This window comes from Dipodomys merriami, unplaced genomic scaffold (genome assembly GCF_024711535.1).
Source record: "Dipodomys merriami isolate MVZ:Mamm:240054 unplaced genomic scaffold, mDipMer1.0.p SCAF_3, whole genome shotgun sequence".
NCBI lineage: Eukaryota > Metazoa > Chordata > Mammalia > Rodentia > Heteromyidae > Dipodomys > Dipodomys merriami.
The window spans coordinates 822,706-840,998 of record NW_027204492.1 but is presented as its reverse complement, the minus strand read 5'-3'; the positions used below and the strand labels follow the sequence as shown (position 1 = coordinate 840,998).

The 18,293-nt window shown below is 44.0% G+C and overlaps 2 protein-coding genes and 1 non-coding gene across 3 annotated transcripts in view; 2 read left to right on the top strand and 1 right to left on the bottom strand.

Annotated features, from left to right (window-relative positions):
* The first annotated feature begins 892 nt into the window (after positions 1 to 892).
* Positions 893 to 12,487, top strand: Dkc1 (dyskerin pseudouridine synthase 1). Its single transcript, XM_070039452.1, has 15 exons — positions 893 to 1,006; positions 1,680 to 1,747; positions 2,617 to 2,703; positions 3,494 to 3,585; positions 3,728 to 3,912; positions 4,607 to 4,671; positions 4,832 to 4,958; positions 5,168 to 5,298; positions 5,783 to 5,926; positions 6,884 to 7,004; positions 8,402 to 8,520; positions 8,985 to 9,088; positions 9,914 to 10,022; positions 11,158 to 11,295; positions 11,691 to 12,487. Exons 1-15 carry the CDS (start codon positions 991 to 993, stop codon positions 11,757 to 11,759), a joined length of 1,575 nt encoding a protein of 524 aa, XP_069895553.1. The 5' UTR covers positions 893 to 990; the 3' UTR covers positions 11,760 to 12,487.
* On the top strand, positions 5,398 to 5,530 carry LOC138840557 (small nucleolar RNA SNORA36 family). Its single transcript, XR_011376123.1, has one exon. It is a non-coding gene; the product is annotated as a small nucleolar RNA SNORA36 family (small nucleolar RNA).
* Positions 12,488 to 13,290: 803 nt separating the features above from the next.
* The window catches only part of Mpp1 (MAGUK p55 scaffold protein 1), a 28,802-nt gene continuing 23,799 nt past the window's right edge, over positions 13,291 to 18,293 (bottom strand). The window contains exons 10-12 of the mRNA XM_070039451.1: positions 17,021 to 17,223; positions 14,310 to 14,384; positions 13,291 to 13,865 (exon numbers count right to left, since the gene is read on the bottom strand). Of these exons, the coding sequence (XP_069895552.1) occupies positions 13,689 to 13,865; positions 14,310 to 14,384; positions 17,021 to 17,223 (455 nt within the window). The 3' untranslated portion in view covers positions 13,291 to 13,688. The remainder of the gene's footprint in view (positions 13,866 to 14,309; positions 14,385 to 17,020; positions 17,224 to 18,293) is intronic.

Here is an 18,293-nt window from a genome sequence, read left to right as displayed (position 1 = left end):
AAGAACCATAGAAAAGCGTTAGCCATTGTCTTTATCGGACAACTCATTAGAAAGCATAATGGCAATAATCCCAATCAAAGTAAAGAGTTAAATAAGAATTAATGAAGCTTATAGAAGCTAGGCTATGAACCTCTGATTGAGAGCAAGAAGAATGTAGTAGGGATGAGAGTGGAGGGTTTACAGTCCAAAGTTCTAGGTGTGCGGTGAAGTGTGAAACACAATAGAAAGATTTCCTGCGTGGAGGGGGGAGGAAAATATCACGTATTGTTGCATATTGCTTCAATGTTGAAATAGTAATTTTTCTGATATGTGGGGTTGAATAAAATTAATTCTTAAAATGGATCTGTTTTCGTGTGTGTGTGTGTGTGTGTGTGTGTGTGTGTGTGTGTGTGTGTGTGTGTATGTGTGCGCCAGTTCTGGGTACTGAAGTCAGCCCCATGCTCTGGCTTGGCTTTTTAGCTCACAGCTGGCACTCTACCACTTGAGCTATGCGTGCAGTTCCAGCTTATAGGTAGTTTATTGGCGGCAAGATTCTCACAGACTTTCCTGCCACGGCTAGGTTTGAACTGGGATCTCCAGACGTCAGCCTCAAGAGTAGGTTAAGATTACAGGCATGAGCCACAAGCACCCGACCGTTTTTATTTAATGGGATGAAAGGATGAACAATTTACAGAGCGCTAAACAGGGTGTCAGGTGCAAGAGTCGAAGAGACTGTGAGCAAAGCAGCCACGGTACGGGCCACGCCCACACACTCCAGAGGGTGGCGCCAAGCGCTGTGAGAGAAAGCAGAAGATGCGCATGCGCAGTCTCACGCGCGCCTCCTGAGTCCTGGCACCGCCCCTTCCCGTCCCAAGATCCCGGACGCTACGGGTTGGTGCACGGGTGGGCGGGTTCTAGCGGCGCGGCCTGACGGGACTCGGCGGCGGGAGTCTGCGGGTTTTTTTTCCTCTCAGCAGTGGCCTGGGAGGCACGCACGCGGTGTAGCGCAAGATGGCGGATGCAGAAGGTAAGGGTTGTGGGAGGTCGAGGCGGGAGACCTGAGCTGCCCTGGTGATCTCAGGGGACAGCAGCGGGGAGGTGGCGTCGGTCGCGGCCCGCGGTTCCGCCCATTCCCTCCTGCGGGTAAGCTGTCGCCCCCGCGGGCCTCAGGCCAGCGCTAGGTGAGCCTCGGCCCCAGGTGGGAGAGCCCGCCGGGACACTTGGCGTGGCGTCCAGGCCTCCCTCCGATGACTATCCGCCTAGGGCCCCGTGACCCCGTGGTGAGCGGAGACATGGCAACTCGACCCTCATCAGTCCAGTTGCTGCCCTTAGCGCCAGGAAATGAGGGGAGCAACTCTGCAGGGGAAGTATTGGGAAGAAAAGCTCCGGGATCCCGGAGTGGGTATAGTACAAGGTTGCAGCCGCGTTGTCGCCTATGGAACTTTCCAGCCTGAGAGCGAGCGATCCTGGGCTTTTGGCCCTGTCGCAGCAACGTGGAGGGGAACCGGAAGGGAAGGGAAGGCAACACGTGCGCCACACAGCCTGCACGGCCCCAGCCAGGCGGCCCATGTGCTCAGCCACACGCTTGAGTTTTCTCTAGTAATGCTCAACTTAAAGCCCTCTTCTATCTGCCCTGCTGTTGGCCTTTAAACTTCGCCTCATTTGTTTTCAAAGCAAATTGCCCAATCTCATTTCTTTAGTGACTGCTTTGCCAAAGAAGCATAAGAAGAAAAAGGACCGGAAGCCATTACAAGAAGATGATGTAGCTGTGAGTAGAAATGGGTTTCACTTAGCTTTGATTTTTTTTTAAGTTCAACAACAAACTAAAAGTTTTTAAATGTTTGCAAATAGTAGTGGTGTGGAAGCAAGAAAGCACTGAAATGACACAGCCTGTTACCCGGCATGCGTAGTTCACTAAATAGTGTTAGCTACATTTCTTCTTCCTTCTTTGGGGGGGGGGTTCCAGTCGTGGGGCTTGAACTCTGGGCCCGGGCGCTGTCCCTCAGCTCTTCAGCTCAAGGCTAGCACTCTACCACTTGAGCCACAGCGCCACTTCTGGCTTTTTTTCTTTTTGCTTATGTGGTGCTGGGGAATCGAACCCACGGCCTCGTGCATGCCAGGCAAGCGCTCTGCCACCGAGCTACCTTCCCAGCCCCGAGTTAGCTACATTTCTTTTCCTTATCCCATCCACAAAGCATTATTGTTGTTGTTATTATTATTATTCCCACATCAGTGGTACTTCTCCCTGGATCATTTCTTTTTGAGGTCCAGTGAAGTTCCTGACCCTGGTTTCTGTTTTTTTGTTTTTTTTTTTTTGTCGGTCATGGGGCTTGAACTCTGGGCTTGGGCGCTGTCCCTCAGCTCTTCAGCTCAAGGCGAGCGCTCTACCACTTGAGCTACAGCACCACTTCCGGTTTTGTAGTGGTTTATTGGAGATAGGAGTCTCATGGTCTTTCCTGCCCGGGCTGGCTTTGAACCGCGATTCTCATATCTCAGCCTCCTGAGTAGCTAGGATTACAGGCGTGAGCCACCGGTGCCCCGCCCTGGTTTCTGTTTAAAAACATGCAATTCAGTTGTAACAGAGTTGTTCCAAATCAGGTGTGAAGTTTCATGGCTTATATTTCTGTCTTGTTGAAGGAAATACAATATGCTGAAGAATTTCTTATCAAACCAGAGTCCAAGGTGGCTCAGTTGGACACTTCTCAGTGGCCCTTGTTGTTAAAGGTATGTGCTTGTGTGCCTAGACAAATGCCTGGATTTTACTTCTCATTGTTAAAAAAGTTATGAATGCTTACTGATAGCACTTTTCACTTTAGTAAATGCGTTAGATACAGCATAAACCACTATTATCCGCAGGAGAGCTGAGATGAAATACCAGGTTAGATAGAAATTTCTAACATGCTCAGCAAAGTGTAGGTGTCAGCTATGTAGTTTAGAGAAAAAAGGCTATTTAGACGCCCCTTGGCATGCTAAATGAATCATGTATGTGGTGGTAAAAGACTGAGGTTTGCTTATATTGTTCAGCATCAGTCAAACTAAACAAATCAAAAGTGGGCATCACTTGGTGAGTTCTTCCCCACTGGTGGTCAAGCTTTGGAGAGGAGACTGAAAAGAAGCAGATGTGAAAAGCACACATGGGGGCATCTGGAGCAGAACAGCTCATTATGTTAAAAAAAGTTGCCATTTATCCTTAATTTGGCTTTTTTCCCTAAGAAAATGAATGCTAGTCCATATTTTATTCATGCTTTTGCACAATGAAGCCTAATCCGCTTAGTAATGCCCCCAACAAGCCTTTTTCTACAAAATGCCATAAACTGATAAGTGTTCAAATTAGTCTTGTACTTAATGGTATTTGGAAATTTCTCAGTATAAATCTGTCATAGCAAATAATAGTATTAACATAGGAGTGGAACTCTATGGAGCTTGCATTTCTTGGTTGATGTGGTACTGACTGTTTTATATATTTCAGTGATGCATTAGTAAGTCAACTTCAGGTTGTATTGTTGCTTTCCAGAATTTTGATAAGCTGAATGTAAGGACAACACACTATACACCTCTTCCTTGTGGTTCAAATCCTCTGAAGAGAGACATTGGGGACTACATCAGGTAAGTCTTTCTCAAGTGAAAGCTTCATATCCGTTATTCAAGGAGATACTGAAGTATATGCCCTATGCCTTTGATGAGTTTTTCTTTCTAACTCTTGAAGAGCACAAGACCAGGTGGTACATTAACCCTTTTTCCACTCTAGGACAGGTTTCATTAATCTTGACAAGCCCTCTAACCCCTCTTCCCATGAAGTGGTGGCCTGGATCCGACGAATACTTCGGGTAGAGAAGACAGGACATAGTGGCACCCTGGATCCCAAGGTGACTGGGTGTTTAATTGTGTGCATAGAACGAGCCACTCGCTTGGTGAAATCACAACAGAGTGCAGGTATGTGGAAAGGGGCATGAAGAAGTATTTAGGGATTGTAAGGCATTCTGCATTTGTCTCCTTTCTGTATTTTGGCTCTTGCGCTCCATTAGCAAAAGTCTTGTTGCAGGGTTATTCTTTTGGTTTCTATGTACCTTATGTCCTCTGGCAATTCCTGGTGAGTCTGCCCTTGTTGGGAGTTCTAATACTAGACATGTGCACATTCCTACTATAGGAACAGAATTCTGTCTGTCTCTGAGCTTGTTGCTCCTGACCTCTCACTGAGCCTGTTTCTTCCTCAAGTGTCCTTTCCTTACTTTCATGTGAAAAAATTCTCCAGTCAGGCTCTAGACTAGGTATTCCACCTGTCCCTGTCTTTATCAGCACACTGAACATTGAATTCCACTCTGGGGGGAGTGGGGAGGATCTTGCTACACAACCCCCTGGCCTAGAATTTGGGATGCTCTTGTCTCAGCCTCCCAAGTGTTGGCATTATGGGCATGTGTCAACACACCACATTTGGCTGGAGAAAGTATCTTCGTTTCTTTTTCTTTTTCTCATCAACATTGTATAATCTTGCTTCATATTAATTTTAAGAAAACATGACATCAAATTGCCTGCTTTCTCACTGTGAAATGGCAGTGGTTGAGCATATAAAATGGCAGATATAGAAAACTCAGTGGCCACACCTGACTACTCTTTTGTCATTTTTCAGGCAAAGAGTATGTGGGAATTGTCCGGCTGCACAATGCTATTGAAGGGGGGACCCAGCTTTCTAGGGTAAGTCTGCAACTAGAGAGAGGGCACGTTTAGTGACTTGGGAGTATGAGCCCTTAAATTTCCAACTTGCTTTGTCTTGTTGTCCTTTAGACTCCTAAAATATGCTCTTTCATTTGAGAGGTCACCTAATGAGAGTGTTTTTGTTTGTGCTTCTTCTTAGGCCCTGGAAACACTGACAGGAGCCCTATTTCAGCGACCCCCGCTCATTGCTGCCGTAAAGAGGCAGCTCCGAGTGAGGACTATCTATGAGAGCAAAATGATTGAATATGATCCCGAAAGAAGGCTAGGTGAGCCATTAGGGAACTTGCTATAGACGCACAGTGGGTAGGAGTGCATGCTTGAAGATTCCGTCCGCAGGTACTCCTAGCACATTGTGTAGTCACTGCCTGTGTCTGTTATCTCTAGTTGACTTATGATGGAGAATAATGATTTTCTCAACTAGTGATTATTTATGGTTGGACATAGGTGCTACTTTCCTTTTGTGTGTGTTTCTTAGGAATCTTTTGGGTGAGTTGTGAGGCCGGCACCTATATTCGGACTCTGTGTGTGCACCTTGGTTTGTTGCTGGGAGTTGGTGGTCAAATGCAGGAACTTCGGAGGGTTCGTTCTGGAGTCATGAGTGAAAAGGTATTCCATTTTTGGGCTAGAGGTTTTAGTTTCAGAACTGATCCTTCTTAAATGTCTCCCAGCATTCCTAGAATGCTGCACCATTCTAGGAAAGGTAACTTCCAAAGTGTTGAGTTCAGTTCAGGGCAGCTTCCCCTGTTCTGTTAATTAAATTTTGGAATATTGAAATTGGCTAGGGGAGAAGACTGGGTAGAAAGTATTATTCTATTCATTTACTTCCCAGCCTACAACATGTCTGCCCAGTCATAGAGCAGTGCCCTGGGTTCCATCCCCAGTGGCACCAAAGAAAATTTGCCTACTTAGATCTACTATAGGAACAGTTAGAGATGCCCAGAAGACAGCCAACTCTAAACAAACTAAGATGAGTGATGAGTTTGGAATAGCAAACAAATTTCAGCTAGAATCAGATTTTGGAGGTTTGGTGTCCAGTGAGTGTTTGAGATAAGAAAATACTGAGTTTCTTTCACACCTGGCTGCTTTTCAGGACCACATGGTAACAATGCATGATGTACTTGATGCTCAGTGGCTGTATGATAACCATAAAGATGAGAGTTACCTCCGGCGTGTCATTTATCCTTTGGAAAAGCTGTTGACATCTCATAAACGACTGGTTATGAAAGATAGTGCGGTAAGCTCTAGAGTAAGAGTCCATATTTGCACGGTCTATTATGAAAACATGACAATGTCAATCTTTTAAAGAGATGAAACTTTGGCATTACAAGTTCATATTTATTGTTAGTTTGAATTTCTTAGTAAGGCGGTTAAAGGGTGAGTTAATTTGTATTATCAGAGAATGTTGCCTTTCATAAATTAAAATTGTCTTTGTGGTCTGGTGTATAGAGTACTGTATAGCCATAGTTGTTGAAGAATAGAAATGACAGTTGATGATTTAAGGTCAATAAAATATTCATATTCAAGTCTTAAATTGCAGACATTTGGTTTTTTTTATATTATATGGCCCACAGTAAAAAAAAAAAAAAAGTACGCTAAACATGGCATTTAATAGGAATTGAAAGCATTTAATGAGATAAAGAGTGAAGTGGGATAGGTTTGCTATGCCTCCCTGTGCTGCAGTTGCTTCTGGGTAAGTTTAAAGAGAGGGTGGAATGTCATCACATATGAGATCTAAGTAATTGAAGGAAAGATGGGTGCATCGAGTGCTATCAAACTCCTGGAGAGGTGGCCTTAACGGTGGCCTGTAAATGCTATACCAGAACTTGTATGTAATTGAACAGGCCTAGTAATTTTCTCTGCTAGTTATTTTGGGAGCCTGTTAAAGCCTGGATCTCCTGTAAAGGAGAAGCAATTCTGGAAAGCTAAGGCTAGTTTGTTTTAGGTCCAACGGAAAAAGTGGACACTAAAAACTTCAGAAGTCTGCTTAGCAATTTGGGTGTGTGTATAAAGTTCTTAGGGCAGGGCCTAGATTGCAACTGTTGCGTGTCTCTTCATGCCTGTGGTCAGTGGGCTATCAGTGCTGTTCTATTTCTTGCTGTCAAGCTACCTTCCCCATGTTCTCCCCTGTTCTGGTATGGAAGTGAGGTGGGGGGCAGTAGCTGAGGCTTTCAATATGACACCATCCATACAGGTGAATGCAATCTGCTATGGGGCCAAGATCATGCTTCCAGGTGTTCTCCGATATGAGGACGGCATTGAGGTCAACCAGGAGATTGTGGTCATTACCACCAAAGGGGAAGCAATTTGCATGGGTAAGGGGATTGTTACCTTCATTAGTTCTAGATTTGGGGCTCATTCTACTCTTAACACTAGCTCACCGATTCAGTTCCTATGTCCTTGTGTTTCCTGTGGTCTCTATGGTGGGTACAGTGGAGGGACTGGCAAGTTATGTACAAGTGAGGAGGTAGTATTGCACCCTTGACACTCTCCAGGGCTTTACTGGTAAAGAGTGGTAATGGTTCCCTATATAGTAGTCAAAATGAGGGCCCTATATATTTCATTCTTGTGTGCTTGCAGATAACTTGTAACTATTATATATGATTTTTAATTTGTGACAGATTAGTTGGATTGTCTTTTCAGCATTAAAATGCTTGGTGACCTTTTCCCCCCTCCCTCGCTGGTGGGGTTTGAACGCTGGGCCTCGCCCACTTATCTGGCTTTTTCACTTAGAACTGGCACTCTGTTGCTTGAACTAGACCTCCACTTTCAGCATTTTGGTGGTTTATGGGAGATAGTCTGCTTGGGGTGGCTGTGAACATTGATTCTCCAATCTCAAGTCTCCTGAGTAGCTAAGTGTGGGCCACTAGTACCTGGATGTGACTCTTAGTGAAGAAATCAGAGTTTTGGTTACAGTCCTAATTTTTACCAGAAGCACAGCATGTCTGCAGATCCCTTATGTCAGTTCTGTAAGCAGGTGGGTCTGCCCTGGAAGGTTTCATCCCCATGGACAGTGGGAAAGGGATACCTAAGGATTCTGCAAACCACACCCCTGCCATGTCTATATTCTCTTACTTTGGTGTTGGGTGTTTTTTGTTTTTTGTTTCTGGTCACTCATAGACTTGAGTCTATGGGCTTGAACTCTGTGCCCTGAATGCTGTCCCTCAGTTCTTCAGCTCAAGGCTAGCGCTCTACCACTTGAGCCACAGCGCCACTTCCAGTTTTCTGGTGCTTTATTGGAGATAAAAGAGTTTCACAGCTTTTCCTGTCCAGGCTGGCTTTGAACCGTGATCCTCAGATCTCAGCCTCCTGAGTAGCTAGGATTACAGGCGTGAGCCAGTGAGCCACTGGCGCCCGGCTGGTGGGTTGTTTTTTAACTTGCTAAGGTTAACATCATTTGAAAAACTCCCTTCCTGTAAAGGAAGGTTGTCTCCGTAAGCACATTCTGAGCCTAGAATACTCAGTTAAGGTAGTAGACATGCCTATACCATCTCCTCAGGAAGTGTAGGCAGGAGGAACACAAGTTTAAGGTCAGCCTAGGCAAAATTAGCACACTTCTATCTCAAAAACAATAGGGTTCTGGCCCTAGTTCAATCCTCAGCAATACATATACACACAAGGTAGTGGAGCTCAGAGCTTTAAATGGTTTAAGTTTAGGCATAGAACAATTGGGGCTCAACAATAACCACATCTTTCTACTTTAACTTATTAGCTATTGCATTAATGACCACAGCCGTGATTTCTACCTGTGACCATGGTATAGTAGCCAAGATTAAGAGAGTTATCATGGAGAGAGATACTTACCCTCGCAAGTGGGGTTTAGGTCCAAAGGTAAGTAGAACTGGGCTGTTTTGTGTTGTTGAATGCACACTTAGTCATTTCTTTGTGTGTCCCTACTGCCACAACCTCTTATTGTTCTAGACTCTGGATAGTTGATGGTGGTCAGAGATAGGCTCTGTCTTGGACCTTAAGAGATTTTCAGTCTAATGGAGAATAACTTGGCATTACTTAAATAGTTGTACAGTAAGGTAGTGAATTTCAGCCATGGTAAATGGCTGTCAGGGATGCAGAGACATCTCCAGCATCTGGGGAGTCTTCAGTGAGTTTAACTTTGTCAGGGGGTTGGGCGGTGTTTTTCAGGGAAGATCTACAGCAGAGTATGAGCCCCTGCTGAGATATAAAAGGGAGAAACCTCGTGCCATTCTGTGCAAACTGGGTCTATGGCATAACGTTTGTTACAATGCCTGCTTTCTGTATTGACACCTTTCTAACATTGAAACCCCGTATTTCCCCAGGCAAGTCAAAAGAAGCTGATGATCAAGCAGGGCCTTCTGGATAAGCATGGCAAACCTACAGACAGCACCCCTGCCTCCTGGAAGCAAGAGTATGTTGACTACAGGTGAGTAAAAGTTTTGTTGAGGACTATAGAGAAGAGATACTTGCCATTTGGGCATTGTTGATGGATGAGGACAGGAGTTCACAGAGCCTGCGGGATACAGGTAGGACTTACTTTGGGCAACCTTTTAGAATGCTGGACCAGTAAGACCCAGTACTGTAGATGGCTTTTTCTTTGCTGGGCTTTGTGAGGCTTGGATCAGGTATGGTTGTGCCTACACAGCAGGTAAGCATTCCTTTCTAGTCTTGCTCATGGATTCTTCTTGTCAGTCGTCAGTGGGTGTTTGTGTGTATGTGCCGGTCCTAGGGCTTGAACTTGGTGCCTGGGTGCTGTCCCTGAGCCTCTTGTTCAAGCTAGCACTCTTACCACTTGAGCCACCACTTCCAACTTTTTGTAGTTTGTTGGAGGTAAGTTTCACAGGCAGGCGCCAGTAGCTCTTGCCTGTAATCCTACCTGCTCTGGAGGCTGAGATCTGAGGATCTCGATTCAAAGCCAGCCAGGGCAGGAAAGTCCATGAGGCACTGTGACTCAAGTGGTAGAACACTCCCCTTGAGCTGAAGAGCTCAGAGACAGCACCAGGCCCAGAGTTCAAGCCCCATGACCGACCACAAAAAAAAAAAAAAGTTTCATGGACTTTCAAGTTGAGTTCAAAGTGTGATCCTCAGATCTCAGCTTCCTGAGTAACTAGGATTACAAATATAAGCCAGCCCATGTTTTGGAGGTGGCTTTAGCTTTATCCAGTATCATTGATTAGCTGGGGGGAGGGCAGGGGGGTGCAGCAGAATTACAATAGAAAGCTTTTTTTGACCTCTTAATGTGTTCTTTCAGTGATTCTGTCAAAAAAGAAGTGGTTACTGAAGGAGAAAAAGGCTCACCGTTAGTTGCTGAAGTGGTAAAAGTTCCGCAAGTAGTTGCTGAAGCAGTAAAAGTCACAAAGGTGAGTGGTGTGCTATAATGTTTGGAATGTGCTCCAAGAGATGATTATAAGCACCACCAGTGTTTGACTTATCTACAGCGCACCAAAAATGTCCTGGCTCAGCAAGGTTACTTGCCCTCCTCCTTGCTGTGGTATACACACAGATCATGCCTCATACCTTGGGGTACATGTTTGGCCTTAGTGGGCTTAGGAATCAGATTTACTGACCTTGCCTCCCACCTCAGTTATGTCAATAACACTGGATAGAACGGGTGTCACACATAATTCTAGCTCCACCTTAGGTCAAGTGGTAGTATAGGTATGTTGAAATCAGGTCCATATCAAAACCAACTGGCCAGCACCAGTTCTCTTCATTTTAAGTTGCAGCTTAGCTTCCAGGGATTGAGGACTGCTAACTTTAGAGCCCAGAATGACATCTGTACTCAGAATCCTTGGGTGGTGCTGGAAGACCTATAACAAGCTGTGTACACAGAACTTGTCTGATGTGAATTCTGGCTTTGCTTGCTTTCTTTAAGGACTTAAGATAGTACTTTGTAAGTCATGTAATCCATTCTTTGAGAAGAGCAGCTTCTCAGGGCTTTTTATCCTCCAAGGCCCATGCTGTTGCTGTGGTGCTCCTGTCATGCCTCATGGCTTCCTGGACTTGTAAGATGAGACTGTCTTTCCTGGGGGCTGGTGGCTCATTCCTGTAATCCTGAGATCTGAGGATTGCAGTTTGAAGCCAGTTTGTCAGGAAATTCTGTGAGACTTATCTCCAGTTACCACCAAAAAAGCTGGAACTGGCACTGTGGCTTGAGTGGTAGAACACTAGCCTTGAGCACAAAAGTTCAGGGACACTGTCCAGGCCCTGAGTTTAAGCCCCAGGACTGGCTCCCTACCAAAAAAAAAAAAAAAAAAAGATTGTCTGCAAGCTCTGAGTAAATTACAGTGCTTTCCGAGTTTGTAAACAAAAAACTTTTTTTGGTTCATGTCGCACTTTTTAAAGTGTGTGTGTGTGTGTGTGTGTGTGTGTGTGCGTGTGCGCGTGCGTGCGCGCGCGCGCGCGCGCGCTAGGACCTTGGGCATGCTACATTTTGACTGACTTATCCATTAAATGGCCCATGATTTACCTTTTGACCAATTGTTTTCATCTCAGCGAAAGCGAGAGAGTGAGAGTGAAAGTGATGAGACCCCTCCAGCAGCTCTTCCGTTGATCAAGAAGGAAAAGAAAAAGAAGAATAAGGACAAGAAGGCCAAAGCTATGCTAGAGAGTGGGGGCGAGCCTGGAGATGGGGTTTGTATAAACACTGGCTCCTTGGGTTGACCTGGCTCTTGGCTGTGGCAAGAATTAGCCACGTGGTATTGGCTTTGTAACTCTGGAGGAGTCATGGCCTACTGTTCATAGTATAGTGCCTAGGGCTTCCCTAGGTGGACAGATAGAAAGTCTGTTGGTGGTGGGGGCAATATATATAGTTTGATTGAACTTCTTTATGAAAGTAGACTTATAGGACTTCACTAGAAAGCTCACAGAACCTATTGTCACATGAAAACATACAAAAACCTACTCAATTCCAAATTTTATAGATCCTGATAAGGCTTGTCTATAGTTCACCACATGTCCTTTTGGGGGTCCTAATTGGTTTGTTAATAAATGCTCTGAGCTTGAGCTTTTTTTCTTTTTCTTTCTAGGACAGTGATACCACCAAGAAGAAGAAAAAGAAGAAGAAAGCAAAGGTGGTAGAAGTGGCATCTGACTAGTAAAGGTTGCTGTAAGCATTGTGTCCAGCTGGGAAGAAAAAGCCTTGTTGTAAAAACAGTTTTAGTTAAGGGAATGGAACAAAGGTCCAGAACAGGGTAGAGTTGTACACTTTGCTGCTACTTGAGACCTCAGTGATGTTACCTGGTGTGGTCATGCCATCGTGTCCTGTTTTAAGGATATGGGTGATGAAAGAGGCAGACCTTATGCCATCAACTTCTCTGCTTCAGTTGGGAAGCCTCACCTTCAGACCTAGTACTGTCCAGTGGAACTGCAGCTACTAAAGGCCATTTTAAACAACCTCACAGTCCTTTCCTAGTTTGGTTTTTTAAGCCCCCCTCATTTAAAAAGTCCATATATGTTAAGACTGCTCTATGAAATAATATAAAACCCTCTAAGTGAAATGTGTAACTGAGTCACATGTTCACTGGGCACAGCTTGCCTGCAGTGAGTGTCCTGTGAGGACAGCGATACAGTATACAGTGTGGTGTAGGTGTGGGCCGCTAAGGCTTGGCTGGTATCTATCTTCTCTTTGGCCCAGTTCTCAGTCTTTTGTACACTTCTCCAAAACTTCCATACAGCAGATTTATCCCATCCATCTGGCTACTTGTGTTTGTGATGGAAGCTGCACTGTCCTGTCTCCTCGTGTTTAACCTTTATTTACTGTTGAACAGATTTGCTCATTGCTGGGAGAATTATGGTTTTTACTTATTAAAATTAACTCATGACATTTTTAAAGTATTCCTGTTGGGTTTTTTTGTTAGTGATCTCAGACTGGCAGAACAAAAAAATATAAAATATTTTGGTTAAAACCCTAAGGACCTAGCTGGGTGCCAGTAGTTCATTCCTGTAATCTGAACTACTCAGGAGGCTTAAATGTGAGGGTCATGGTACAAAGCCAGCCCAGACAAGAAGTCCATGAAACTCTCATCTCCAGTAAACTATGAAAAGGCTGGAAGTGGTACTATGGCTCAAGTTGTAGAGTGCTAACCTTGAAGAAAAGCTCAGGGACAGCGCCCGGGCCACAAGTTCAAGTTCTCTATCTTACAACATTCACCTTGGGACCTTTCACCTGGAATCAAAGGACTGAGAGGAGAAAGCCAGACAGATGTACTAGTGAGGAATGAGTACTATGAAGGAACACATGCTGGTAGAGGCCTGTTGAAGCTGTCAATTCTGGAAGCTGGGGGTTGGGATGTTCAGGAATCTGAAGGCCTTAGTAATAATCGTTAGTGGGAAGCTCTGGAATTGCTTCCAGTTGGTTATCAGAAGTCAAGAAAATGCAAACAACTTTTGAGTACTGAGCCATGGGATAAGCCGGGTAAGCACAGTGCACTGTGGTGCTGGCTCACCCAGCCCCCACTTTCCCAGGCTAGGTTTTCTTAACCTTTTATATGGGGTTTTTAATAGGAAGCTTAAGTGTATGCCATAATGGGTTTCCACCCAGAGGAAACCTTAGGCTTAATGCAGGCACCAGAAGTGGGAGGTACTCTGAAGATATGTGGCACAGATAACCCAGAGTTAAAAGACCAGTGGTGTTTTAACACGTATTTTATTGCTTTTGAGGGTTTCCCTAGAACAGTCTATTGCACAGCTTTCATTTTGGCATTTTAGGAAGTTGCAAAAGATATTTGATTCAAAGGAAAAGAAAATGAAAAGATGCTGAGTTGAAGGTGAAGAGTTCAGGCTTCACAGGGACAGGTGCCATTGCTTTATTTGTCTATCATTGATTAGCAGTTTCATTTCTATACTAACATTTCCAGAGATACTTTTGAATTCCAGATCGGTAGGGCCCTGCCCTTCAGGAGCTTGAGCAAGGAGACAGAGAGACAATCTGAGACAACTAGTTGAAGCAGCCCTGTTTGATTTAAAGCAAGGGGAATGGCATTCCAAATGTTGGTGAAAGGGTTATAGTTTCCCATTCTACAAGTTTAGTAGACCCAGGAGACAGGCACCCACTGTGGAGAGCTACACGCCAGCTCAAAGGCTTCTTGGAGCTTCTTAAGAGTTTCATCAACACCATTATTCACCAGTGAGAGGTCAAAGTAGTGAGCATACTGACTGCGGATGGCCTCAGAGTCCTTTTGCAGCTGCTGCAAGGCTTCAGTCTGCAATGAAAGCCATGGATGAAGCAGTCATCAGTGCCTCTCCCACAGCCCAAGCCAACAGTAGGTTTTACACAGGCATTCATTAGCATTGCCTGTCTCTGTCACCTAATTATTACTGTCTTTTGTGCTGGGACCAAACTCAGGGCCTGGTATTTGCTTGGCAATTGCTCTGCTAAATTCGGCAGCCATAAAAAGGGCATTAAGTAAAAACGTGCACATGGTGAAGATACACCAAATGGTTAAAAACATTTTCAGGTAATACCACGTGGCACCGTGGCTCAAGTGGTAAAGTGCTAGCCTTGAACACAAAGAAGCTCAGGGACAGGGCCCTGAGTTCAAGCCCAAGGACTGGCCAAAAAAACGTTCTTCGTCTTGACCTTGGTGGAAATGCAGGTGGTCAATGGCCCAGACTTAAGTAGACCTCTTCTCTACATAGCTCCTTACCTGAGTGCCCTGGTCAGTAGGCGCGATGAAAACAATGAAAGGTGAAAGTTCTGCTGTCCGAACAATCTTCAGAGTCTAGAAAAAGGAAAGGGAGGAAGAAAATGAAAGAAAAAAATGAATTATTTTGCCTTTGATAAAATTCAACATTCATTCATGCTAAAAGCTCTGGAGAAAATAGGAATAGAAGGAACATTTCTAAAAACAATAAAAGCCATTTATGACAGACCAATAGCCAATATTATACTTAATGGGGAAAAGCTACAACCAATTCTAAAATCAGGAACAAGGCAAGGATGCCCACTGTCTCCACTCTTCAATATAGCCCTAGAACCCTTAGCCAGGGCAATAAGGCAAGAAAAAGACATTAAAGGGATCCGCATAGGGAAAGAAGAAGTTAAACTATCCCTTTTTGCAGACGACATGATACTATACCTCCACGATCCCAAAAACTCCATCCCCAAACTCTTAGAAGTCATAAATCACTTCGGCAAAATAGCAGGATACAAAATAAACCCACAAAAATCAGTTGCCTTCCTATACACTGATAATGTACAGGAAGAGGGAAATAAAGGGAGCAACCCCATTCACAATAACCTCCCAAAAAATAAAACATTTAGGAATTAACCTAACCAAAGATGTAAAAGAACTATTTAATGAGAACTATAAGAAGTTAAAGAAATTGCAGAAGACACTAGGAAATGGAAAGACCTCCCACGCTCCTGGATAGGCCGACTTAATATAGCAAAGATGGTAATACTTCCAAAACTAATATACAAATTCAACGCAATTCCTATTAAAATCCCAATAACGTACATCACTGAAATACAGAAAACAGTCCAAAAATTCATATGGAACAACAAAAGACCTAGAATAGCCAAAACAATTCTAGGGGATAAAGACAATATGGGAGGGCTATCCATGCCGAACTTCAAACTCTACTACAGAGCTATAATAACAAAGACAGCATGGTACTGGCACAAAAACAGACCCGAAGACCAATGGAACAGAATAGAAGATCCAGAAATAAATCCACAGGCCTACAAAGGAGCCAAAGACATACAATGGAAGAAACACAGCCTCTTCAACCGCTGGTGCTGGGAAAACTGGGCAGCCACATGCAGAAAACTAAAAGTGGACCCCAGCCTATCACCATGCACCAAAATCAACTCAAAATGGATTAAAGACCTTAACATTAAACCTGAATCTCTGAAACTACTGCAGGACAGAGTAGGAGAGACACTTGAACTAATAGGTACAGGAAGGAACTTCCTGAACAGAGTCCCGGGGTCACAACAAGTTGGAGAGAGACTCGACAAATGGGACTACCTTAAAATAAAAAGCTTCTGCACTGCTAAAGCTATCGTAACCAAGCTAGAAAGACAACCAACTAATTGGGAAAAAATATTTACCAGCAATATATCAGACAAGGGGTTAACATCCTGTATATACAGGGAACTCAAGAAACTAATCCCTCCCAAACCTAACAAACCAATTACTAAATGGGCAAGGGAACTAAAGAAGGACTTCTCAAATGAAGAAATAAAAATGGCAAAGAAACACATGAGGAAATGTTCATCATCCCTGGTGGTGAAGGAAATGCAAATAAAGACAACCCTGAGATACCACCTTACCCCAGTCAGAATGTCCCACATCCACAAATCAGCCAACGACAAATGCTGGAGGGGATGTGGAGAAAGAGGAATGCTATTACACTGCTGGTGGGAATGTACACTTATATAACCACTTTGGAAAGCAGTCTGGAGGGTCCTTAGAAAGCTAAAGATTGACCTCCCTTATGACCCAGTCATACCACTTCTAGACATCTACCCTGAACAACAGGAACCAATATACAAGGACACGTGCACCTCCATGTTTATTGCAGCACTGTTCGCAATAGCTAGGATATGGAAACAACCTAGATGCCCCACCACAGATGAATGGATCCAAAAATTGTGGTATCTATACACAATGGAATATTATGCAACCATTAGAAATGACAAAATAATGGCATTTGCAGGGAAATGGATGGAGCTAGAAGGAATCATGTTGAGCGACGTAAGCCAAGAACGAAGAGACAAATGGTACATGGTCTCCCTGATAAGTGGATGCTAAATCCAAAATGTTAGGTGATATGACAAAACTAACAGGACTTAAGAAACAAAGAACTCCCACTCATCTGGTTGAACCACTACTAAATATCCCCATGCTGCTGATCACATATATGGTATATAACATGTGAGCACCGTTATATATTACAGACTGTGATAGACAATTCGCTCCAGGAAAGTTAGAATGAACTTGTGACTTTAAATGAGCATCATTATTCCACAATACTGTGAATTTCCGGAAATTATGTAATCACTTAATCACAATAAAAAAAAAAAAAAAGAACCTCGGGGAAGGGAGGGAGGGAGGGGATGGTAGGGGGAAAACAATGGAGGGGGTAACAATGTTCAAGAGGAAGTGTACTCATTACCTCACTCATGTAACTGTAACCCTCTGTATAGTATCTTTACAATAAAAAAATAAAAATTAAAAATTAAAAAAAATGAATTCTTTTTAATACTTGGCCTAGGCTTTACCATCCCCATACTATTTTCCACTATTCTCAATACTACGGAACTCCAGATGTCTTAGAGCTTTTCTTTTGATCACTCCTCCATCTGCTAGATGGCTGATCCCATCACTCCTGCTTTTCCATGCCTACTTACCTGGGGCTCAATGTCAAGGATGGCAATTTTGTCTTGCTTATGAATCTGGTGCACGGTTTCAAATTTGGTGCCAAACATATTGCCCTGGTAGCTGCCAAACTCCAAGAACTCATTAGCGGAGATGCTCTTTGTCATCTCCTCTGTTGAAATGAAGTGATACTCCTTCCCGTCTTCTTCAGTTTTTCTGGGTGGCCTCGTCGTATCTGTACAAGAACCCAAATCTATGATGAGCTCTGGCTCCATATCAGTCTATATGGAAACTACCTGATTTGGGGACAAGAGTGTGATCTAGGAGTTCCTCTTATGGGCCCGTAGGGCAGAACAGGAAATCTCCCATTTGCTGAGAATATATTTAACTTTTACACTTAATTATAACTTGGTCACCCTTGTATTGGTGTCTTAACATTTAAGAGGCAAAGCCCAATGTAAAAACATTCCCTATAGGAAGTTAAATCTCTGAACCACCAAACTTGTCAGTATTGAAACTCAGAAGTGAAGACAGCTAAATTTTTAATTAGATCTCTGGGACATGGCACTGTGGCTCAAGTGGTAGAGCACTAGCCTTGAGCTGAAGAGCTCAGGGACAGCACCCAGGCCCAGAGTTAAAGTCCCACGACTGACCAAAAAATAAGATCTCTGGGCTGGGGTATAACAGCAAAACGCGAGAACGCAGTGTCTATACTAGTTATTTCTACTTCCAGACTTCCTCCATTCCTCAGCACACCGCTGTCTGCTTTCTGCCCCACTAGGATGACTTTTACTATGACCCTATGAGCAACTCTCAGTGACCCCTGTGTAAAAAGACAAGAATTAAAAGATTTAAAAAAACTCATCAGGTTCACAATTGACAATTCCACAAACTGAGAATGCACAACTGAACTGTGAAGGTTCAATTTGTTTCTGGTGGGTCATGGGGCTTGAACTCAGGGTGCTGTCCTGGAACTCCTGTTTGCTGCTAATGTTCAACATCTGAGCCACAGCGCCACTCCTGGTTTTCTGGTGGTTAATTGGAGAGAAGAGTCTCATGGGGACTTTCCTGCCTGGGCTGGCTTTGAACTGCGATCCTCAGACCTCAGCTTCCTGAATAGCTAGCATTGCAGGTGTGAGATACCAGCACCCTGCTGAATATTCTCTTTTGGGTGTAGAGTTGTCTAACTGCATGCTTGGCCATTGTCCCACATCTAGGAATGCCACCATGATCTGGCCTTTCCTAAAGCACTGCTTTGACTTAGAACTCTTCATGAGAATCAGAGGCAGCCTAAGTACTGAGCCA